Below are 25,640 nucleotides of genomic sequence, written 5' to 3'. Positions count from 1 at the left end.
GTATGTGTTACCGCTGTCAATATTTGTATTATATATTTATTCATAGGAATTTTAAACCATAGTATACCTACTTAATTCGCGTAATGAAAAAATAAAGAATTTGTATTTTTCTCGGTGTACATAGTTATATTATTAATTATGTAATATAAAATCAAACGTTAAATTTTGGAATTCGTACTTGATAAACCTTTTCTTTTTTAACACAATAGTGAATAGGCCATGAGGCTTAATATCAGTAGGTACATTGAAGCCGTAGTAGTAGCATTGAAGTTAATGGCCCCACCAAAACGCACCGCCCCGCACCACACCCAGTCTTAATCGGGCGTATCACGGGACCGTACGTTTGGTTGTGAAACATCATTTTTTTTATGACTGGGAATGTCTCAGGAGAAGTTGCCCAAGACTAACGTCGCCATGCACTCAAATGAGCTTCGACTGAATTTACATGACTTTAAGTTAAGGACCCATGAGAGAGATGAGCACGTAGAGGCAATATTAAATTTTTTAGTAAGTAACAAATATTAAAGCTAATACAAAATTGAGGAACATTCTAAGTGAAGAGACCTCCACGTTGGCAGTAGGACGCCGCAAATTTTCTAAATGCAATAAAATTGGCCCTTGTGGCGACCAGGTCTGATGGTCCGATAGGCCCAACAGCTGGTGGAACCGACTTGAGCAGCTCTTCACTTTCTGTACATATTTTAGGACATTCCCAGAGGATGTGGTTTGCATCCTGTATTTCTCCGCCACATGGACATGTTGAACGGGTAAGACCAAAGCTCACAGAGCCTGCCAGCGATGTCACCATATCCAGTCAAGAATTGACTGTTGTAATGATCTGGAGTCAAAGTAGTTATCTCCATTCGCAATTTGATATTTAGTAGTAGCAGTGAAACAGTCACATAAATACCATGACTTTAAGAAATGTAATCGCACAGGTAATCGAAGCAGAACGCCCGCATGAGATGCCAGTGCCTTATGCATTGGACAACAGGGGACGCCAAGCTTGCTGTGAGCAGAATACATCGTGTCATATGTTTCGTATATGTGGTGAATACCAAGTTACATTATTATATAGTTTGTAAATATCTTTTTGGTTGCAGTTTGAATTTTTCTATTATTGAACATACTTGTATAATTAAAAAAAAAACCTCAGTTACTCGTATATACCAAATTAAGTACTCAAAAATACTTTGAAAAAATTATGACGTCCGACAGATCTTGAACCCGTATCCACTGGATTCGCGCGAACGTGCTTTACCATTGCACATGCACAGCTCCACTGAATGATTTCGGGCGACAGATGATAAGGCAAAGATTGCCTCGATGGTGGCCGGCAGATATCGTGGGGTTACTTCGAAAAGTTGGTATGTCTCGTAATTATGTTATGGAGTGATTGCAATTTGAAAATTTGACATGTCCTATTAAATCAGACATAATACTAATTTACCTTGTGCATGTACTATATATCGGATGACCTTGAACCTTTTTTCTGGTATAAGTACATATTGATATAATACTATACTACTTACCAAGTTTTTTGCAGCAACCCCACATATCAGTGGCGAAGACTCCATACTAGGCGATTATTTAAAGCCTACCTTCTTAAGAAAAATATTTTTTAATTTTATATTGACATATTAAATAATATAATCACATAATAATATATCCATTATGCCCAACGACATCTATCGTATAATTGTCATAATAATTTTACAATCTTTTCCACTATTTCAATAAGCACCATTTATGGCATGTCTCGAAGGTTTAAAAAATAAGCGACATCTCGTTTCGCTTCACATATTGTATGGATTACGTTCGCGTGAATCGAAAACTTTTTTTATATGAAGTTTGTTTCTCATAATTTCAAGACGGCGGCGGCGGCCCATATAAATTGGTAAGCTATTTAAGGAGCGCTTACATTTTACGTAAGTGCACATTTATTCAAAATAATTTATAAGATAATTTAAAAAAATAATATCTAGGGATTCAATCACATATAAATAAATATTGGTTGTTGTTAAAAATAATAAATAATTTATCTCGTGCTTTTTATTTGTCAGTTAGGTTATTCATAGACTAAGACAATTTATTCAGCCAATTATGTAAGTTGAAATCTGATATTGTATCTAAGTCTGTGTTTTAAATATAGTTAAATTGTCTAGTTCCGGGTTAAATTATAAATTGTTATGGAACAGATTCACAACAACAGATATTTTCAATATATTTTGAGCGTAGCGTTTATATTTAAGAAAATACATAATTTAAATTAATTGCTTAATTTTCAGTGAGCTTTTGAAATTTCTTTGGTTTTTGTGTACCTACCTATTCATCAGTAGTTATGTCGGATTATCTTCTTATTTCCCGTAAATACAACGAACAAGTGTGCTTTCTCCACAGCCTACCTGTTTCCAAAAGTCACCCTTCGCCACTACCACGTATATATATATATATATATATATATATATATATCTGAGGTGTTTTTCAAAGTATGTATGGTCAACATAAAGAATGTTAAGATTCTAAAATCTTGTGAAATTATGCGTTGTTTATGTTTAACACCGGAAACTTTAAGGCTGTATGTGCCAGAAATTATGAAAACGGTTTTATTTAAGAAATGGAATCGAAAGGCCAATGTCCTACAGAAGGGTAAAAGTGCCAATGATGCCCGGAAATAATTCTTAAAATTTCCAGAAGATGGCGTTGGTTGTATAAACTGTATGGTTGATGTATTTTTAAATTCCCTCTACCTTTTTTTGAAAATGGCACTTACAGCCTTTTAAGTGTCCGGTGTTCGTTTGTTTTTTAAAATTTTTATATTGTTTCGTAATAAATGAGATAGGGATGGGATTATTATACTCTCAGTTTTTATTTTGCGAATATTTGTTACAAATAGATGCGTATTTAACACATGATATATTATTTACAATAAAATACTTTGTTAAGTAGACCAAATATCACAGCGGTTAATAAAAATATTTATTCAATGCATATATATATTGTACATATATACACGTAATTCGTATCCGTAATTTGAAAAACATTCTTCAGACATTTGATAGAAAATTTAATAGACAAACATTTTTTTAATTTTATTTACAAAATATTATTTTATTTAAAATAACAATAAACAGGTGTTACAGCTTATTCATTTAGATGACTTATTCGATGTGTAGTATAAAGTAGCCTAACATTGTCGTGACTAGAGTGAAGAGAACATACTGGAATCTGTTTCTACTCTTTATCTCACTGCCTCCGCTTCCTGTAAAATAACAACATTATTAATATATGTGTAATAATAGTCGATTACATTTATACAAACCATAAACAACTCAACGGATAATATTGTTATTAAAGTCTGAACACACTTGAGAGGCGGCGATTAGGGTCATCAAAAATGTATATAGGTATACTTTATGACCAATACTTCGATATTTTTCTTCCGATAGAATACCAATATAGATACTTTTTCCCCAGTTAGGATAAGTATTAAAATGCCTAAAAATATTAATTGCTGTAATACAGTTTTACAAAAATTAAATTCGATTTTAAAATATATATTCTTTTATATCATTATCTTGGTGAGAATTTAAATAATATGCACACGTAAATAATGATTTAATTGTGCATAATGTGTTTAAATTCCAACGAGAAGAGAGTACTTTTATTTTTATATAAGTAAATCCTCAGGCATGATAATTCTCAATCTGCAATAAAAAACATTATGTTAAGATCAAAATGAATTAAAACTACTAAGTAATCGATAGTAACTGATTATAATTCCTCGTCTAATTTATGTATAAAATCGTAACTAACGTATATTTATTTAATTCGACAGTGCGGGGTCCAATTGTCCTAACGTCCAGTTGGCATATTTGGCGTAAAATTATAGTATAATTACTATGTAGTTTATCAAACAAATTTAGGTGAAAACAAAATCACCTATTCTGATTTTATAATACCATGTTTGGCAACACTAGTACGAACAATGTAATTAATTTTATAAATGAGAAAAGAGGTAAGTCAAATGTGTCTCTTTTTTGTAAGTAGTATAATATTATCTCTATACTCTTATATAGATATCTAAAGAAAAATTAATATGGAAATTATCTCCTTGTTTCTTATTATAAAATTGATTACAATAATAATTGTTTCAATGTATTTTTGTCTCGTCACTTTTTCCTTTGTCAGATATATAAAAATTTAAAAAAATATGCAATACTTTTACGTCGTATTAATCCGATACCATTAAATTAGTAGGAACGTAATAAATATTGCCAGAAACTACGCAGTAAGTGCCTACTTTTATATCATTTATATTCTTGTGGGCAGTGATAATGTTGTCACTGTATTTCAATTCCATACTATACATTTGAAATTACTTGCCACCGCACCACTCAAGTGTGCCTAGATCTGTATCCCGATACGGTCACTCTGCTTGCCTTATCCGATCAACAGAGACCAAAATTTGAAATGTCGCAACTTAATATTCAAATAGTGAAAAATACAAATTGTTTAATTAAGTATTAGAGCGAGACGTTAAAAGTATTAGAATCATAAGTAAAAAGTGAATCAACTTTACCGGTCAAGCAGTAATTTAAAACTAAAATAATAATATTGTAATGTTGTCAAAATCACGATAGAATATTTTTAGGGATCTTTTATAAATAATATCAACTATCCTATTGTATCGATTAAAAGACGAACTTTTTTCTTATGTATTTGTCCATTTATAATAATTGTGATATTATGTAATATTATACCAACTATTTTTTATTGACACTGTTGTATTATTTTACGAAAATTTATTTTAAATCTACTATTGGTATTTAAAAATAAGAGTACGTCTTATAATCAATACAATACGGTAACACCGATTAAAACATGTTTATTATATTATAATATATTACTTCACTACAATATGCATAGGTACAGTACACTTATATTATTATATGAATTGAATTAGTGAAAATAATTGATAAAATAGTAGGTGGGGGGATATCATAATTTAAGTTTAAAAAATATAATTTCAAGTCGCAATAAAAGCGCAACAACTTACTATAAACTTTAAAATTGTGTTGACGCTTTTACTGTATTAATTTCTTGGCGGAAAAACGTGGTGGTTGCAAAAATAGAATAAAAACAACACAAATATAATTATTATTATTATATTGTTTCAATAAAAATAATCCAGAATATGTACCACTTATTTTATATAATTTTATTACGATCAACACTGGTTTCGCCATATTCCCAGCACAATCAGTTCCGATGATTATTGAATTATGTGGACTGAGTAGGTAGGTACTAAATAATATTGTTTTTTTTTATTTATTTCAATAAATATTATATCTTTAGAGTAATAATAATTAGCAGATAAGTTACACGATTAAATTGATACTTAATTAGGTTTTTTTTATATATTGTTATGTATACTTATTAACTTATAATACCAGTGGGTCTATTCTATGCTTATCGACCGCTAAAGTGATAAAGTGAAAAATATTATCAAACTTAGGGTAGGTTTGTATCAAAATATTAGCACTTATTGTAACAATTACACGAAGCCGGTTTTTATTGTTGCAATAAGTGCTATATTTTAACAGCACCTATCTTGCTGCTGTTAAAATATCGCACTTATTGCAACAATAAAAACCGGCTTCGTGTAATTGTTACAATAAGTGCTAATATTTTGATACAACCTACCCTAAGTTTGATACTATTTATCAATTTAGTGTTCGATAAGTATAGAATAGACCCACAGGAAAGGTTTTGTAACTTATCATTCGTTCTGTCACTAATAATTATAAGAGATACTGTTGAAAGATGAAATTGGTATTAATATTCTATAAATGTGGAAAAGTTACTAAAAAATTAAATATTCAACGTATATAATAATTGTGTAACTATTTTATTTTAGACAAAGATTTTCCAAAGTTTATTCTAACAAGACGAGGTAGTAGTAGTATTTTATGTACTCGTATATATAACAGGGCTTCGAAGCGTTATTTTTTTTTCGTTTCGGTTTTCGTTGTGGTTCAATCAAGTTAGAAAATATATATCGGTTCGGTTCCAGTTTTCATTCCGAAAAAAAATTACGGTTTTTCCAGTTTTCGGGTTTTGGTTCAATTTAATTTTAAATGTTTTTATTTGTATTAAAAGTTTATTTTTACCATAATTTAATGTTATGTGACTTGTATGATAGCCCGACCCCACGCTCCGAAACCATTGGTTATGCTGCAACGCATATTTTTTTTTAATAATATACCTATTATTAATTATCAGAATTATGTCGAGATGCGTCACGACAACTGAAGTGGGTAGTAATTTCATGTTAACGTGCGTGTTTGAACATATACCGGTTCCGGTTTTCGGTCTGACGATATCGGTAACGTTTATATAATGGTAACGGATAACGATAACTGAAAATAACGGTTTTTTTCCGGTTATCGGTTTTTGAATTAGTTCTGGTTCGAAGCCCTGATATAGCAACATTATCTGTATTGGATTTCACAGAATTATTATTAATAATTATTTACTACAGTGTGTTGTCGTAGATATATAATATATTTTCTCTGATAATCTGTAAAATCCTACTATATTTTAAGGTGATATGAAAAACAGAAGATACCACCCATTAAGCCTTTTGACATATTTCCACATAAATAAATATCCTTCAATTACTTTCTTCGTCTTCAACATGTACTTACCAGTATAACTAGATATTATTGTATTAGGCACTAATATATAATTTTAATAATTATAATTATGTTATTCTCTTTTTGAGGGCTATTGTTAGAAAATACGGATAATTTTATAGCGAAGAGGCATTCATATTACAGTTTGACAGCGGGATTAGAAGCTTTTGAATAATGGAGGTGTTAGGATTATTGGTGGTGGAACTTGCCTTGACTATGGACTTCCAAAGCATTGTCGACAGCGGCTGTCAACTGGGCTGTGGGCATCACTCCTGTCGGCAGCATGCAGCACGCACAAAAGTTAATTTCTTTTTAAGTTCAACATTTTTATTTTATAATTACAAAACTCTCCCCTCTAGGCCCAGCATGATTAATTAATTGCGCTTACACTTTCCATGCCACTGTCAGCAATAAAATTATTTTTTGTTAGAAAACGAAATACAACATCTATGTTAATAAACTGTGAAAATAAATTAAAATGAGCGTAAAATAGTGGCACAATTCAATTTTAACCAATATATTTGCTACAACATTTTAAAATAATAGATAATTCAACATATGAACACAATGATATGCGGCTTACTAAAGCGCCGGCTAGACGGTATAGTTTGTGCAAACTACTTTTACAGCACTTTTCGGTTTGCGCGAGCTACAGTTTTCCCGTCAATACACACGGGCTTCCCGATACAAACCGGTTTGAGCAGGTAGCCTTGTGGTAAAGCATGAGCGTCTAGCTGGCGCTTAAAGAATATAAGTCAATACAATTTGAGAGCATGTTTTAGAACTGCAAAGTTAGAACATAATATTATACTTTTACACCAAACGGTACAGTTTAAAGCCATTACGAAAATATCAAACCAAAGTTGGACAGTACAAAATAAAACCCTCAAATTGTGTGAACAATAATTTAATATAATAATATATAATTTTATAATATTTTTTAACTATGTCAGTTAAGTAGTAATGATTACCTTTATGTCTCTTGAAAGGTAATCATGTTTGACATATTACTATACTCTTTTGCCGGCGCATCATAGAATTTATATAATAAATAATTATGTATAATAAAAATTTACTAGATTGATTAATTGTGAATAAAAAAGGGGGACAAACAATTTTATCAGAATAATCGTTATTGTAATTTGAACGAATAAATTTGCAAAGCTTACCACTTACTTACTAGAAGTGCTAAGTGATCCACTATTATTAATATATTTTTATATATAATTCTTTTCCTGTCAGTGTGGTTTCAATCTATAAATTTCCAACGCATTCAATCAAAGTAGGTAAGATATTAAGATAATAATGTAGATAGTTTTTTTTTAATAGTACAATCAATCCGGGGAGTAAGTTCCATTTACTTTGGTGATTTGAGAATCAACATAAGTGAAATTAACGGTCTTTTGAAGTCTTAGTTTCAGATATTTTCAAAACAAAAAAATAATAATGCAATATATAATATTAAAAATTAAAAATTAAATAATAAAGGCTAATGATCAAATCAGCTTCAAGCCACTTAGTATTTCAGATTGATTAATAATGTCAGAACTTAAAAGCTCCACGATTTATTTGCGACGGCCATACTGAGATTAACAAAATGCGTCGTATTAATGTTACAAGCGTATAAAAAGTTTTTTATACAATCATTTTTTGGATGAAAAGTTATTTTATATCATAATTAATAACAGTATGCAAGTCAGTAAAGCAAGAAAGTAGCGGCCTGTAATTCTCATTAGCCCTGTCCACATACGGGCATTCGTTCGTTTCACGAATTCATCACAATGCATGCGTCGTCTACGCGGCATACCTCAATTGGTTTCGAAAATAAATGGCCGTTGCTTCTGATGAAAGTACTAGCGCATGCAAATCTGACCCCCTTGGATTTTTGTTCAACACTCCAGCAACTTCGTATTATTTCGAGAAGATTCTGGTGGTTCCTGGTGTTACTAGTCTATGGTGGTCACAATATTTATTTTAGTCACTCCAAGTCTATAGTAATAGTCGATCAAATTGGATAGTTGAATTATTATTTACGAATAATTGTCGAAAAAGTTGATGTAATCAGTATATCAGTATTTATTTTGACAGATGACGTTTATTAATTCATGTAAGAAAACTTATTATTTATCATTCGTGTAATGAAAAATACACTTACGTATATTATCTAATGACTGACCATAGACTAGAACGACCTAGACGAAATGAAAGCTTTGATGAACCATGTAGAGTGTAGACAGCGAAACGAATGCCACTACTTGACGCATGTGCAAAACTTCTCAGTGTAAAACCAGAATTTGAAAATTGAAGCGAAGGTGGATGATGAACTGATTAGATGAGGACTTGACTTAACTAGGTATTTGTTTTTACTTAGTATAGTAGTTCAATTCTTGCAATGTTACTAACTTATATTATATTAAAAAATAATATATAATATTTCACAGTGGCGAAGGGTGAAGGTAAGCTGTTAAGATCTTACATAAATAGTGCACACTAAAGTTTATCAGTCATACGTATTTGTTTTAATTGCTATATAATTGACTAATTGCTAAACTTACTGACTAATAATACGAGCGATAAAATAAAGCTCCGGATCACCATCGCCAAAAGGTGCTATTTTGGTCTCCAAAAGCTTCTAAATAGCAAAGCACTCTCAAGGAAGACCAAAACAGCCTTATATAAAACTTTCCTGCGCCCGGTATTAACTTATGGAATGCTGGGCACTCAGCAAACAGGATGATAGAAAATGCATGGAAAGCCGGAGGATACACCGATGAGGCAGGCTATGTACGCAACCCTCGATGGCAAGAAACCTGGACGGCGCTTCGTCGAAGTTTTTGAAGGAGGCCAAGACCCACCAAGGATTGTAGTACCATAAATGATGATGATGACGTATATGTTTTCATTGAACTAAGACCACAAATTGCAGATAGTGTTGATTAGTTTTTAAAATTCAATTAAACTCTGCTTAAACCAAGACATAATAGAGAGTCAAAAAATATTCGCATATCTACAAAATATCTAAAATTTTGCCATAAGTATGACTAAAAAAGTGAGCACAATTATTGTCGGAGAGCCCATAGCATATCCAAACTATTATGGTTTAGTTTAGGCAGGGTTTAATTAAATTTTACAAGCTAACCAACATCATTTGCAATTTGTATTCTTAGCTCAATGAAAACAAATAAGTATTACTGATAAAGTTTAGTGTGCACTATTTTATGTAATTTCATAATAATTTGTAAATGTACCATTCTCTTTTTTTACGTTTCATTTTAATTTATAATACTGGACTGTCTTTTTTTAAATATCTTCAAATTATGAATAAACAAGAATAAAGAAAAGATGCAGAAAAACTCATCACAAGACATAAATTCGGAGCTAAATCAGAAGATTTATAAATGTCCAAATTTTATTAAAACGTTTTAGGCTAATTTGTCTTCCAAATTAAATATTTATTTTTCAGAAAGTGACAACACTTATTACATTCATTATCTACTCAGATAAACTCGAAAAAATTAAGACTGTTAAACAAAATATCTTATAAAGATGGATATTTTTTTTTGTATAAAGAGAAAATTATGCAATGATAAAACAAAATGATTAATGATTGAAAATAGCGGAAATCCCAGCCCACGTAATGGTTGTATTATGTTCACAGAATCACAGAACGTTTTCAAGATGTTTATTTAAATTATTTATAAGATAACTTCCTACTTTTTTTTCAGATTATCTACATAACTTTTTAGAAAAAATATTGTTTGATATAATTAAGAACATCACATCAACCAAAAAAAAATATATAGTCAGTCATATAGAAAAATTAAGTTAATTTCAAATTCTATTAAAGTATTTTTGGACTACGTAGGAAAGTATAATATATAAAGTATTTTTTTTTTATTATTTTCCTGTTTGTCAGTTTTAAAGCTCACACGCACGCTTTTAAAACCTTCAATTTAAACAAGGAAAAAATAATTATCAATTGAGAAATAATATATTGATAGATGTATCATGCATTAATAAGAAGAGCCCTTACAAACTGGCGTTGTTTAAAGCGGCACACAGCGCAGCTAACGCTGGCATACGCGTGAGTCTGGAATAATAACGCCACTTTTTTATTGTTTTTAGAAATGGCAACACTTTTTCCAGCTACAGCCAATTTGACAGCTGACAGCTGATTTGTGCTCAGTTTGGTTTGCCATTTCACCATGAATACACCAGCACAACACTTGCAAATTATTGTACAAATTTGTTATTTTATGAAACGAAATGAAACGAAAATTGAACTTCAAGATTGCGCTTTCTTTGAGTCAGCCGCGCCCATGTACCCGAAATCATATTTAAACACTAATGGCACAAAATTATCTTTCCAATAAAGCCAATACCATGGCCATTATCACGATTTGTATAATATGTTGTATTTCATTTTATACGACATCTAAAACCCCATCCTTCAAGTATGCCGTGTGACCGTACGCCTCTAAAAAAAACATCAGTTCGTGAGGGTTTCTAAGAAATACCACTTGAGTAACATTGTACTGATACTTTGCAATGACTTCCTGTATTAATTATTTTTTTCTTTCAAGGTTTTAATCAATTGACTTACACATAGTAAAAAACGTTAAATAACAAATTGAATACTATAATACACTATGGTGTGCGTGAAAATTCAAGAAACCAAAATTTATTGTAACCTGTGATTAATAATATACAAACCTGGGTAATAGATGGTCTGTTTTCTGGCAGAGTAATTAGCTTGTGGCACCCTCATCTCGCAAACGAACTCCTCGGGGTCTGCTAGATCATCGTCTCGGACTACGACGGATCCTATAACGTCAAACAGCCCCTCCGCGCCCGCCGACACCTCCGTTTTTACATCCTTAATTGCCTTCCTGTGAGTAAAGTGATATTGTTATATTTTTACATTGTTTACACTGCTCAATAATCAATAAATATACTCAATCAGGCAATAACACTAAAGCGTACTGTAACGTGTTGACGTTAAGAGGAAACTTGAGTCACTTTCTCGCATAGCAACCACCGAATGAATAAAACAAACTATTAATCTTTTGAAAGATATTATATTTCTATAAATACCGATAAGCCAAATATCTTATCGAATTTTGGTCTAGTTAGCAAAATATGTAGATTTTTTTTTAAAACCATGTCAAACGATATATCGAAAGTTTGCAGCGAAATATTGAAGAAATTGTAATAGTATTTTATTGTAATAATAATGTGTATAGTATGTTTTTTATTTAAAAAATAGAAACACTTCCGGTTTTATTATTTGTTCAGAATTCACAGAGATTAATCAACAACAACAGAGAATACTTCAAACGTTACACGAAAACAGATTAACAAGATAAGATGACTCGCTCGACCAAATAACCAGATGAACTTGCCAAAGGATTAGTTCAGTTCAGGTAGGTATCACATTTGATAACTATAAACCATACATATCGGTTATCACTATAACTGAATCTTGATATATTACATGAAATACATGAAATGTAATCAGTCAGAAAAGTTATATACACATTAAAAGGTAAGGAGGTTGACACCATGCATTTAAGGATTAATAATGATAAGAACCGAATTTGTCCGCTTCATTGGGACATTCCCAACGGTTAAAAATATTCCATTGAAGTGGACGAAACCGGTTCTGATCATTTCTGAATTTTGTTGAATAAGTACTACCGACATACCTATCGATTTTTTTTATTTCATGCAAACTGTTTACCACAATGAATTCAAAATAATATAATCAATAAAATATCGCTACAATCGGAACTCGCAACTCGGCCTTGATATCAGTAGCGAAGAGTAGAGGTAGGCTGTTAAGATGCGACATAAATAATCAACATTAAACGTTGTTAGTCATACGTATTTGTTTTTATTGAACTAAGACTACAATTTACAGATGGTGTTGGTTAGTTTAAAAAAAAATTAAACCCTGCCTAAACCAAACCATAATAGTTGTTGTATACTTTGCGGTGATACGATACAGTTGTGCATACTTTTTTCATTCATACTTATTGGTTTTCGTTGGATTAAGAACACATATTGCACTTATTATTGTTGGTTCATTTTTTTTAATTCATAACCCTGCCTAAAACCAAACTATATTGATAAAAAATATGTTTCTATCTATAAAATATCCAAAATTATGTATGATTTACTGGCATAATTTTAGATATTTTTTTTAACTAAGTATTATAAATTATGGCTTGGTTTCGCAGGGTTTAATTGAATTTAAAAAACTAACCAACACCATCAGTAAATTATTGTAAGTTCAACGAAAACAAATACGACTAAGTTGAGTGTACACTATTTATGCCAGATCTTAACAGCCTACCTTCACCCTTCGCCACTGCTTGATATTAATACTAATATAATATGTGTATTTTCGTGAAATAAAATTATATTTTTTTACAGCGAAAACCACTTAAATCTTATAATAACGGAGCACTCCAATAATTTTTGTATAGCACCTATTCAAAATCGCATGTCGAATCAAATACAATATAATTCCTGAGTACTTCACGTGAGATTTCTCGGTTCGTTCTTAATAAAAAAAAATATCGACAATAATAATTTTCGCACTCGTCCAAAACGGTGTGTTTTTTCTGCTAGTCGTCGACTGAAAGAAGAAGAAGAAAAACCTTCTCGGGCGTATAAACACGACTCAACACATTTCTCTTGTTCATTTACACATTTCCACTTTGGCCTCATGAATATTTGAATTCCATTGCAAAAAAAGGTCGAAGGTTTTTTTCTGCGAAAATCCAGAACATTTCAAGCCATTTGCCAAGATACGAGTTTTTATTCGAGGCATCTGTTGATAAATACCGCTCATTTAAAATAATACATTCTTTTGAGAGAAGTGTAAGTATGTAAAATATTTCATAAAAACTATGTATATCAATCTGACGTTGGTGGAAAATAAACAATTTAATGAATAATACAACATCACAAAGAACGTAAACACAAAAAGGTTTATTGAATGCTATTTATATCTATGACTTCTACCCCGTCGACCCCGGTTCATAATAATGGGATCCTTAAACTTAGCTAGAGGATACAATAAAATAATTTCTGGTAACAAATTGATACATTTCAAATGTGGTGTTGGTACCGAATAGGGAATCCAATCCCGAGCCAAAATTTTGTTCCCGAGATTTTGGGATTACAATTTGACGACTCCGGGATTGGCGTTTTTTCGATAGTATATTTACGATAGAATTATTATTTTTTTATTCATACAAATAGCATTGATAAAATCGGTAAAAATGTCTAGTATAATTTATACTATTTAAGACATTTTTTAATGTTAATATTGTGTACGTTCAATCTTGGAAATACATGGGTTTAATGGAGTAAATAATATTGTAATAGGTAGATATAGATAATAATGTGAAACTAAAACAGTTTTTTTTATTATTTATTTAAGAAAAGATAACATTCATAAAATTCGGCGTAGAAACAGGTGCCTGCCTGCACGTCCGTGGCACTGGCGGTTAGACGCCGTTCGCGTGCCAGCACGTCAGTGACGTCTAGCTGGTTAAATGAACGAATTTATTATTTTTCTGATGTTCTTACGATTGCGTATGACCACAAAAAATGGTTATTTATTATCCGTGAGCATCCGGCGATTACCCCTGTGACATATGCAGGTATATACACTTCACTAACATAATACACATACTTATTGATTTTGATTGATAAAAAATCAATCCCGAAGGTTTCGAAATTATGTTTACTAATCCCGGGATTCATAGGTATCGAAAATGGTCCGGGATCCCGGGATTGGATTTCCTAGTACCGAATACTTCTAACTCCTTGAGAATATAATACAATATGACAAACCAATCAATCGTCCATTAACACGCTCGGTACCGCAAACGAGAATCCTCGTTATATCAATAATTACGCTGAGTACCGCACGCGAGGATCCTCGTTTTGTTGCGCGTTTTTAAATAAATATGTTTACTGTGACATCTATGTATTTTCAACTAAAACATTTGACATATCCTGTTAGATTATAAAATTCAGTACCGACTGGTATAGATAAAATATCGATATCTGTTTTACCTTCAGTGATATTATTAAATAAAAATCACAATTTTATTATTATGAGACGCCATTTTTGATCATTCTCTCGTGTGACTTTACCGAATTATGTACTAATTTTGAAGACGAAAATTACAGTAATAAGCAATAAAAGGATTCAATAAGGTAAGAGAAATAATTTATCTATGATATTTTATATAAATATTTATGGTTCCTGGCAATATAAATTAATTTTACATGTTTCTTCATTCACGTAACTTTACTGTCAAAATTTCCGAATGCAAAGTTTGAATGTTCTCATTATTTACCAATCCCTTAATAATGTGCCGATTTATTACTTTATAAGCTTAGAATATTGAATTAATATGAATAATCTATATAATTATATGTGTTTAAACGAGTATTTAGTTGATTTCACGTATTTTTCCAACATTCAAAATTTGTTGACTAATGGCGATTTCGTTGTTGTTCATAGGTGTTCCAAACCAACCGATTTGCCTCCAGAGGACAAAAATGACATAAATAAGCAAAAAAAAGATTGAATAAGGTAAGATAAATAATTTATCTATGATATTTTATATGTTTATTGATGGTTTCTAGCAATTTAAATTAATTTTACGTGTTTATTCGTACACGATACTTTACTGTCAAAATTTCCGAATGCAAAGTTTGAATGTTCGCATTATTTGCCAAATACTTGATAATGTGCCGATATATTACTTTATAAGCCTAAAATATTGAATTATTATAAATATTCTATATAATTATATGTGTTTGAACGAGTATTTAGTTAATTCCACGTGTTTTCCCAACATTCAAAATTCGTTTACTAATGGCGATTTTTTTGTTGTTTACAACTAATGCAAACCAACCGATTTGCCACATTATATACGTCACAAGGTAATAATTTATACGCAAAATATAATTTATATAAGATAATCGAACATTTTGATAAAGCCACATGTTTCCCAAGAATTAAATTCTGTTTACTAATGTGGAATTTTGTTTTGATTCCAGCCTATTATCACTCATTGAAATAGAGGCATTTGGAACAGACGACTCTGAGCAGGATTATGCATTCGAGTTATTATATGACTCTGATTGAGATGTTCTACTGGATGCCACCACCGATGTCGCAGACATCACCGATTTCACCGCCGGCCACTCGAGCAACTTTAAGGACGACTTCAACGGTTTCATTGACCGCATTGCAGAGGTGCTAGATGAAACCAGTATGGTGTCAGGAGTCGACACGTCCGAGGACCTACTCCCTGGCCCATCTCGGACAGAAACCAGAGGTCGAGCGGGTCGACGGCGTGGAAGAGGAAGTAGAAGCGGTCGTCCCAGAGGCAGCCGAGGAGGACATGCGAGGTTTAGTGCCAGTGTTACTGAACCGTGGTCAACAGAAGACTACACTCCAGCACCTGGACCGTTTACTGCTGACCCAAGTGTAAAAGTGAATGTTGACGTTCAATCAGTTCATTGATTATTGAAAAATGTAACCCTAGTCGTAAGTTAGAATTTAAAGATTTTTTAGTAGAGTATTCAATTTCTTTAATGTCTATTGGTACCGATGTCTCGTCTTCTCTGGCTCTGAGGCGTCATGTGACGCTAGATTCGCCTGTAAGATTATCTGGAGACATGTCCAGACATACCTTACAGGCGATTCTAGTGACGCGGAAAAAGCATATCCAACAAGGCTATGCAAGGTATGTGCCAAAGATTAAAAAAAGGGGCGAGACTCGGTACGTGTGTAAAGAGTGTGATGTTCCTCTTCACAAAGGCATCTGCTGGCAGAAATATCACACTATTCGTAATTATTAAACTGCTTTTGATTGTTCCTGAAAGTTTTATTTAAATATTCCCACAAATAAGCCAATAAACCAAGATTATATCATTTACTAGAAAAAACCAATTTCACTCAAATTTGTCCGGGAATAGGGGTAAACTTTATAAAAACCTGCCGGGGTTGAAAGTGTTAAAAATAAAACTGCCAACACGTAGCAAAAAAAGAGAATCGGCATACTAAAATGACTAAATGAGAAATCTTAATGCTGATAGTTTTCTCTTTTACATGAGAAAAGCAAAGGACCAAGAGTAATGAAAAGTGAAGATGGCTACATTTCGAATTGGTTGCGATCAACGCTCCTCTAATTTTACTATTATGTGTCCAGATCATATACTTATCTGACCAGTAAATTGTTCATTTTTGTGTAGATAAATGAACTCGTCTAATTGGATAAACAAAATGTATTATTTATAATGAAATACATCATTGACACATATTAAATCTATAAAGCTACATCTTGACTTTTTATTTAGTGTAGTGGTTCCCAAACTGTGTTCGATATTGCGCTAAATGGAAATTAGCATATTATAGATTTGGCAAAACTGGTAGAGTGAGTCGTGATTACATTGAAGTCTGGCAATTTGGCTAGATTACAATTGAATGGTAGACTATCGTGTTGCGGTGCATAAGGGCGCTGGCCTAACATCCGGGAGCTCCGGTTTCGATTTCATGTGGGGTCAGAACTCAGAATATATAATTATATTAATGTGATTTTCACAAAGCATGGGTATTTGTGATTGATTCACTTCTATTACTAAATACACTACTGTTTCACTACACTACTGCCATTGGTCCTCTTAGCCTATTGTAGTGTTATAAAGAATATATATTTTTAACTAATACCTAATAGTAAGCTAAATACCTACATACTTATTTTTATTTTTGGCAGTAATTATAGTCACTCGATTGTAATAGTATCGCCCGCATCTGTCGAAACCCCAAACGTTTCCACATATAATTTTAAATCCATAATTATTATTATTGAATTTAAGGATATTGCCAGGATGAACACCTTGAATTTGTTATCAATGGATGATGTGTTTTATTAATTATTAAATACATTGACCATTTTGAAAACGAAATATACTCGACTTGAACCGGAACCAAAACATTCACAACATTAATGTAATATAAGTGCCTGTGCCAAAGTAGAATTATTTGAATAATTCCTATATGTACTAAAAATTTAAAGAATCGTAAAATTCTTGCTCCACATTCTTTGGCCCAATACAATTAAAACTGACAATCAGCGTTGCCAATTTAGCATTTTTTGCCAGATCTAGAATTTTTCGATAGGCATCTAGCTTGCAAAAAAACGCATCTGGCTTGTGGCGTTTATCTAGCGTTTTTTGATGCCTCCAACAGTTTTAAATGTGTTGATTATTAAAATACGAGTGTATGTGTTAAAAGGTATTAGTTTTCATTCGCATCAAATTTCTATCAGATACTTAATGCAGGTAGGTCGGTACCTATTTTAGTGAGAAATAAAACACGATGAAACAGTTCAATGCATTATTAAATTTAATCTTTTTGTATCTTATTCCGAATCTCTACGTATATAAAATAATAATTTAACAATAATTATTCATCCAAAAAGTATGTTCTTTAATTCTCTATGTCTGTCCTACAAGATAGAAGTTCTCGTATTCAAACATGAAACGAAACTTGAACGCCGTTGATACAATATAGGTATTTGTTGTCAATTTAGAAATATATTTCTCTTAAAATGTGTGGTTGTTACACGTAGCGACATTTTTTCGATCTTTGCACTTTTTTTCGATACGCGAAAGCTATTCTGCCTTTCTAAGGAAGAAGGCAGTAACTGACTCTCACACACTTTCGAGATAAATGACATAATGTGTTTTTTTTTCTTATATACAGTGAATTAATAAAAAGCGGTGATAGTTTTTATTAGCATGATGTTAAAATACAAATAAAGTAATAATAAACAAGCAGTAACTGCAATAAATAGGTGCAATTACTGGCTTTTTGCTAAGAAATTTGTATTATTTCAGCAGATGTCCATTTTTCACTAAGAATTTTAACGGTATTTTAGTGATAATACTGATTTTAAAGTGAACAGAATATATAGCTTTCAAAATTACCTAACGGATGGCATTCATAACTCAATTTCACAAATTTCGCGAGTTACTGCCTTCTTCCTAGAAAGGGCAGTATTGGCTTCGTTATTGGTAGAATAAATTAATTTACTTACTTGAAATTTTATATCAAAATCTAGCGTTTTTTTCCTATCAAATAGCTTGTTTTTATTCCCCGTCTAGCATGTTTTTGTCAATGACAGTAAAATTGGCAACACTGCTGACAATACAAGCTTTTATTTTTTAAATCTAATCGAATAAACGTCAAAAAATGTGTCTGCTCAAACCATTGCGAGGATGGTAACATTGTTAAATTGCATGTGTTTAACGATATATTCAATATTAGAATTATTAATGTATAATTAAATATTAATTCGCCTAATATCCGTGCGACCATAATAAATAGGAATCATTAATTTATTCGATGTATACTCGACAACCACCACCACCACTGCCATATTTGCTCAATCAAAGTCGATATGTCGACAGGGTTCAGTCAATATCTGGATTGAGAATCAACACGTCATATTTTTTGTGTTTTATGAATAAATATTCGTATTTCCCCACTCACATAGTAGCGAGCTGCCAATAACAAAAAAAACAGAAACACTTGTGGTAAATACAATATAGACAATATACGCCAAAATATAACCATACAGAATATGAGAACGTTTTTGAACGCCAACTTTATAGTACCTACGTCTTGTATCTTCTTCAAATCTAAGAAATCATAAAAAGATTTTTATACGCTAATTTACACATTAATGAAAATAAAAGGGTTAGGTATAGTTAACTCGTCACCAGTTGACAATGACCTTTCGAAATGAAAGCAAGAAGTCCAGATTGATATTAAACAAATTTTATTAATACAATATATTTCTACTAAGTCTGTCTAAATCAAGATCAACGTGCATTTTAAATTGTGAAATATGTTGAAAAAAAAAAACTATCATAAATATGTAATCGTCATAGATGTCTCATTACACCAATATTGACTAAATATGGTGGGTATAATATTATTAGATATGCTGTTGTATTTATATTCAATTTTGAATGAATGAAAAAGTCACGACCTTATGCTGATCACAGAACAGGACCTATTTTTAGAACGAACACGAAAAAACCCTTTAGTTCATGTTTTTTCATCTATATTGTACTTTAATATCTCGGAAAGTAGATCGACGATACCCATTGTTTTATAATGCAATATAATATGTTGATTCGGCCGCGAGGAACTGATTAGCAAACAATAATTCAGCTCGATATTATCATTACTACTAAAAATATAACGTTTTTTTATACACTACGTTTGAAGCATCGTGATTGTCACCAATATTAGATTGTGGTCATTTTGGATGTATCAAAAATTCATCATTATAGTACAGAATAAGTAAATAAGACATAAAATGAAAAGGACAGATATTTACACTTTCACATTTTTTTTTCAAATATTTCACGGCTAATATCTCGAAAATTAAATCGACGACAACAATGTTTTTTACATTTCCATTTGGATTCGACAACTAAGAACTTACTAGTTAAAAATAATTCAGTTAGATAGCATCACTAACAAAAATGTTACTAAAAATTAAAACCATAGAATGTAGGTATTGTTACAATATTAGCACCTGGGTACCGAATTTTAAACCTGTAATTACATGGGAAATTACAAAAAAAAACTTTGACAGTTTTAAGACACGTTATAAAAACATAACAATATAATGGGACCCAGGTGAAGTTAATATCAAATTGGGAAAAGATAAACTGACTTTTTACTTACTTAATAAAATATTTTCTAATTTTTTGATAGTCTTATAATGAAAGTTCTGTTTAAAAATTGCATGTATTTTTAAGTGGTACGAAAATGAGGAGGAAGAAAAAGCAACCCGCAAACAACATTGCATTTTAAAAAGCGTCTTTACCGCTAAAATATTAATTTCGTTTTATTGTGTTGGTTTACTTTTTTGGCTTCTCTTTTATTCATATTTTTTCTGTTTGCAGTCGTTTTGTTTAGTACTTGAAAAGAAAGGTTCACGATGTTTTCGTGTAATAACTTTTTTTTTACTCTTTTTTCTTTTTTATTAAAAATAAGCAGACATTTTTTTTCATAATTTTCTTGTAATTTAATTATGGAATGAAACAAATTCGTGAAAATCTGCAATTTCGTAGTTGAAAGGGCCTAATTTGTTGTCCTTTGTCAATTAAAAAAGAGCAGGAATCAGAATAAATCTTTTCAACTGTAAATATTATATATTACAAAAAGTGCATTATTTTCTTTATACAACCACCAACAAAGCAGAGATTGCCACGTCTATTATAATGTTTGAGACTTTCACTGTTGTTTTTTATCATAATAGATTCTTGGCTTTCCACCGCGTGTACTTCTTCCTTATTCCTCAAAGTTTCGGGATCGTTGCGGAGGCCATTATCAAGAGATATTGTGATAATTGTTAACAGAGGAATTTTCCTGTCAGAGTTCTTTTAAATCAACACTTTTTTTTATTCAAATAACTAATACAGATTTCTTATGCCGTTGGCAACAAGTTACTGGCAACCTCATTGATGAAGAGTGGAGTGAAGAATTTTATAATATTGCAAATACATAAATTATCGTGACACAACTGAATATACATTAGAAGAAAAAATGGTAAACGTCGGTTTACAGGAAGCCAGGCGGGAACCGCGCCAATTTTCATAGCCGATTTAGGCAAAATTCATAAATTCAAGAATGAAAACCAAACCTAACCTAACCTAACACATAATCCAGTATATTGGCTATTTTCAAAATTGGTTTGCCGCTGGCTTCCTGTGCAAAACGACAAGAACCGAAAAAAATATAAAAATATTTACACAAAATGGCGCTTGATCTCATAACCCAGCTGCTTATTATTAGGAAATTAATTATCCGTGGTTAGTTAGTACATCGGTAGTTTATGTTTAGGTATACAGTAAAATCCGGGCACTGTGGATTACGATATGCGTTTTTCTATTAGTCTTCTAATAATAATTCTAATTAGTCGAAAAACACGTAATCCGGTCTGGACACTTTTCTCCCATCTGAAATAACTGAATTAACTGCAATTAATGGATTACTGCCAAAAGTTGTTAAGTCTCGAAATTATGACGTTATTATTGAGTAGGTAAATGTAATTTGAAGTTTGACATGCCGTCTAAAATCAGACAGAATGCTTATTTCTTTGTGCTTTATGTGCATGTTCTATAATATATTTCTATATTATATCGGGTGACCTTAATTTTTTGCATAATCCGTTGTTAAGACTAAATACCAAAATTAATGACTTACTAACTTTTGGTAGCAACCTCATGAATTCGTACTTATATTACACGTAACCAGGGCTCGAAATGGACCGGAACGCACCGGAGCGCCGTTCCTGTTCGTGAAATCGGTAAAATTATCGCTCCGCCTCGTGGAATAAATAATTTGACCGTCTTAGCTGGATAGACCATATAATAGAAAATCTAACACACTTATTTTTATGGAAAAAAACACATAAACTTTACTATGTAAAAATCTCCAGAAAACTGTCGAGCGCTCCGGTTCGTAAATTTTTCCATTTCCAGCGCTGCACGTAACCTTATTTGGCATTACATCAAAACATATTTCGATCTGAGGTTCTCTCGCTAATAGTATTTTTAACATGCTATATAAGCATGTTGCGTGGTGTCTATATTTATAAAAAAATAAAACTAGAGTTTAGTACAGTCGTCCCTCTTCAATTCGGTGTAGGAATAATATATTAATTTACTTCAGCGGTACTGTTACTATTTTCAATGAAAATTTTATAATAATTAATAACAATAAACAACATTAAATTATTTATTTCTAAGTATAAAAAAAATTAATAGAAAATAGTTGCCTAGGCCCTACATGTAATTGACAGATTATTTACTTTGCATCAGTGAGTGGTTGGACACGCGATTTCACAATACATTTCGGGACACAAAAGGACTTCTCGTGATATTTCAAAATGTCATTATGACAGGGTTTACGAAGTAAAAATACTACACACATTACTGCGTATTATCAATCATAGTTTAGCGTCAATTTAATAAAAATATCGTAAGTGCCATTACTTCCATAAGTAGCCATAAGAATTAATAATCTTATAAATTATCCTATTTATTTTAGTATTTAGTAAAAAAAAAAAAAAAAAACAGTTAGAACCCAAAACTTCCCAATCGGTGTTTCCGGAAGTATGCCAAAATATTTTATTCCGTACAGTGAAATTCACGACTGACATGGCAAACATTAAAATTATTATTTAGTGTTAAGTTATCTGTAGAAGGTATTGACACGTCGCATAATATTATGTTTTAATATTGAATGACAAAGGGAATTACGAGAAGTCGCAACAAGCACTAACCTAAACATTTAAAAATCGAAATTTGAAAAACCTCAAAAACACGTATATTAAAAAAATCGACAAAACAAGTTGGACAAAGTGGGATTTGAAGTCACGTCTTTCTCTTTCCGGGTCCAGCTTTTTTATATGTATATTTCAGAGGTTTTTCAAAATTATGTTATTTCTATAATAAAGAATCAAAAATTCTTAAAACTTTGTGTATTGAATAAAAAATGATAATTAAAAATTTTGTTTTCACAATCACATGTGACGATTTTTTAAATTTACATTCTGCATAATATTTAAATTTGTTTATTTTTTGTTTGCTAAACTTTTACCATCACTGTGGTTCCCAGGTTCGCAACCTTTTTTAGTTGGCGGAACCCGTGAACCGTTTCGTGAATTATTGAGGAACACCCACCCACAACAACGATAAGCGGCACATATTTCGCATATTGAATTAGGTATAGAAGAATGATAAGTAGATCGCTGTGAACGTTTTGATGTATCGAAAAGGTTTATCCTTCACTCCTAGATGATGCTGTAAGGTTTTGAAAACTGCTTAATCCAAGAACAGCGATAAGCAGAACAAAGATGGCGGATGTTAGTGGTGTGAGTTTCTTATCTAGTGGCATAAATCAATTAAATTAATACAGAAAAATGAAGATTCTATGAAGTATGTTTTCTTAACTTATTAATAATATTATCAATAAATAAAAACTATTATTTTATTAAAAAATATTTGGTTAAACGTTTTTCTTCATTCCTCAGATTTATTAAAATGTGTCCCTTATCGTTTTTCGGGGGGTGCCCATCAATTGTGTAATTTTTATGATATCCTATTACAACGAATCAGCATTACAAGGAATTTCGTGTGAAATATATACACAAAATATGATATTTAATACTTTAATAGTTTAAAAAAACTAATAATTACTAACAAACCGCCATCTCGTTTATTGATTAACAGCGTGAATGCATGCATTGGTGGACGACTTTTCTCAGACTGCTTGATGGCATAAAAAGATGGTGATCGTACATAATATTTTTCTGTATAAAATTGTCGTGGGTCGTGGGTCCCAGGTTAGAATCCTGGGTCTGGCAAGTACACATATTGTTTTTCAAGTTATGTATGAGTCAGAGTATGGACCGAATAGGTTGAGCAAGTGGCTGACATCCATTTCTCGTAAAAACAAAATCTGTTAATACAAACCTCCACTCTGTGCCCGTCCATAATTATGATTCTATGAGGATCGAACATGGTCGGTTTTTATTTTTTATTACTTATTAAGTATCATTATTTTATATAGTCTCTTCTTCTTTCTGTTGTGTATGTCTTGAATTTAGATTTGTTATGTCCACAATGTTTTGTTTTCTTAAATAAACAAATATTCTTCCGTGTGGCGCGAAAATTTTATAATTTCAATAGTATACCTACCGTGACACAACAAGGGTTTAGAAACACTGCCCTAGGCCTAAACCTCGTTTTTTGATTATTTACTTTGCCACAGTGAGCAGTAGGAATAAAATTGTGCCTGCGTCGACCCAGTACTAAACTGGACACGCGATTTCACAATACATTTCAGGCCACAAAGGGACCTCTCATATTCCGATAGCGACCACATTTATTATTTCGACGGGCCGAAATAAAAAGCATACATTTGTCGATTTGGTCCTTAACAATTATTAGCTGGCACGTTATTGTGTGCCAAAGATCGACATTAGTGAGTATATTACTACTACGCTACTACGAATAGGCGTTGGACTTTTTTGATTGTTAGATTAAGCAAATTAAATATCTAAAGATGACGATTAATATTTACTGATAAGTGTAAATAGGCCATTATAAATTTCTTTAGAAACTGATTAAAAATTTAGGGAAATAAAGTGGTGCTTATGATAATAATAGTAAGTGTGTCTACTCGAAGAGTGATATTTCTTTTAAAATATTTATTTCAACTTCTGGGTTCATTTGAAATAACTTCTATACTAGCAAGTGTTCATTTTCAAAGTCCCGCTAATGTCATTCGTAGCTCTATGACTTCATTCCACCCCACTGCAGTACGGATGTGACGTTTCATGATACTGAATCAGCGATGTGCAAACCTCGCGTAAAAGCAGTGTTGACAACCGTACTATAATAATTAATTATAGTATTTGTAGATACGAGTACTATAATTTTGGTCCGCGTACTATGTACGATATTAAAAAGGTGTAGTACGCCTAAAATACTATAATTTTGAATATCAGAGAAATATGTATTTTTTATCTTGAATATTTAATTTCGTCATTACAAATTACGCCAAAAGTACTAACAAATTCGATATTTTCGTATTATAATTTCGTAATAGAAGAAAATCTGGCATTCTGTAGGGGAAAAAAGCCGTTGACTTTAATTAAAAATGAAATTTCTTGAATTCGCCGGTAAATATTTTAGTCGGAAGAGGTACATGCCTAAATAAAAAATCAAAATCAATTTTTATAGCAGGCATAACTACAAAACTAGACCCAGAGATGGCGCTGCCCATTGACTAGACATCGGAAGCGCTATGTAGACAAA

At 31.6% G+C, this 25,640-nt stretch overlaps 1 protein-coding gene across 2 annotated transcripts in view; it reads right to left on the bottom strand.

Annotated features, from left to right (window-relative positions):
- Positions 1 to 2,846: 2,846 nt before the first annotated feature.
- Positions 2,847 to 25,640, bottom strand: part of LOC147078735 (uncharacterized) — a 119,215-nt gene continuing 96,421 nt past the window's right edge. The window contains exons 5-6 of one of the 2 annotated variants that reach the window (XM_085960408.1): positions 11,412 to 11,587; positions 2,847 to 3,262 (exon numbers count right to left, since the gene is read on the bottom strand). In XM_085960408.1, coding sequence (XP_085816534.1) covers positions 3,162 to 3,262; positions 11,412 to 11,587 — 277 coding nt within the window. In that variant the 3' untranslated portion in view covers positions 2,847 to 3,161. Of the gene's footprint in view, positions 3,263 to 6,754; positions 6,971 to 11,411; positions 11,588 to 25,640 lie in introns of those variants that run through there. The other variant, XM_085960409.1, reaches the window with a different exon arrangement.

Source organism: Rhyacophila brunnea, unplaced genomic scaffold, assembly GCF_057557595.1.
Source record: "Rhyacophila brunnea isolate RB1 unplaced genomic scaffold, BYU_Rbru_1.0 scaffold_11, whole genome shotgun sequence".
NCBI classification, from domain to species: Eukaryota; Metazoa; Arthropoda; class Insecta; order Trichoptera; family Rhyacophilidae; genus Rhyacophila; species Rhyacophila brunnea.
The sequence above is the reverse complement of the archived record's forward strand: the minus strand, read 5'-3'. Positions and strand labels throughout refer to the sequence as shown.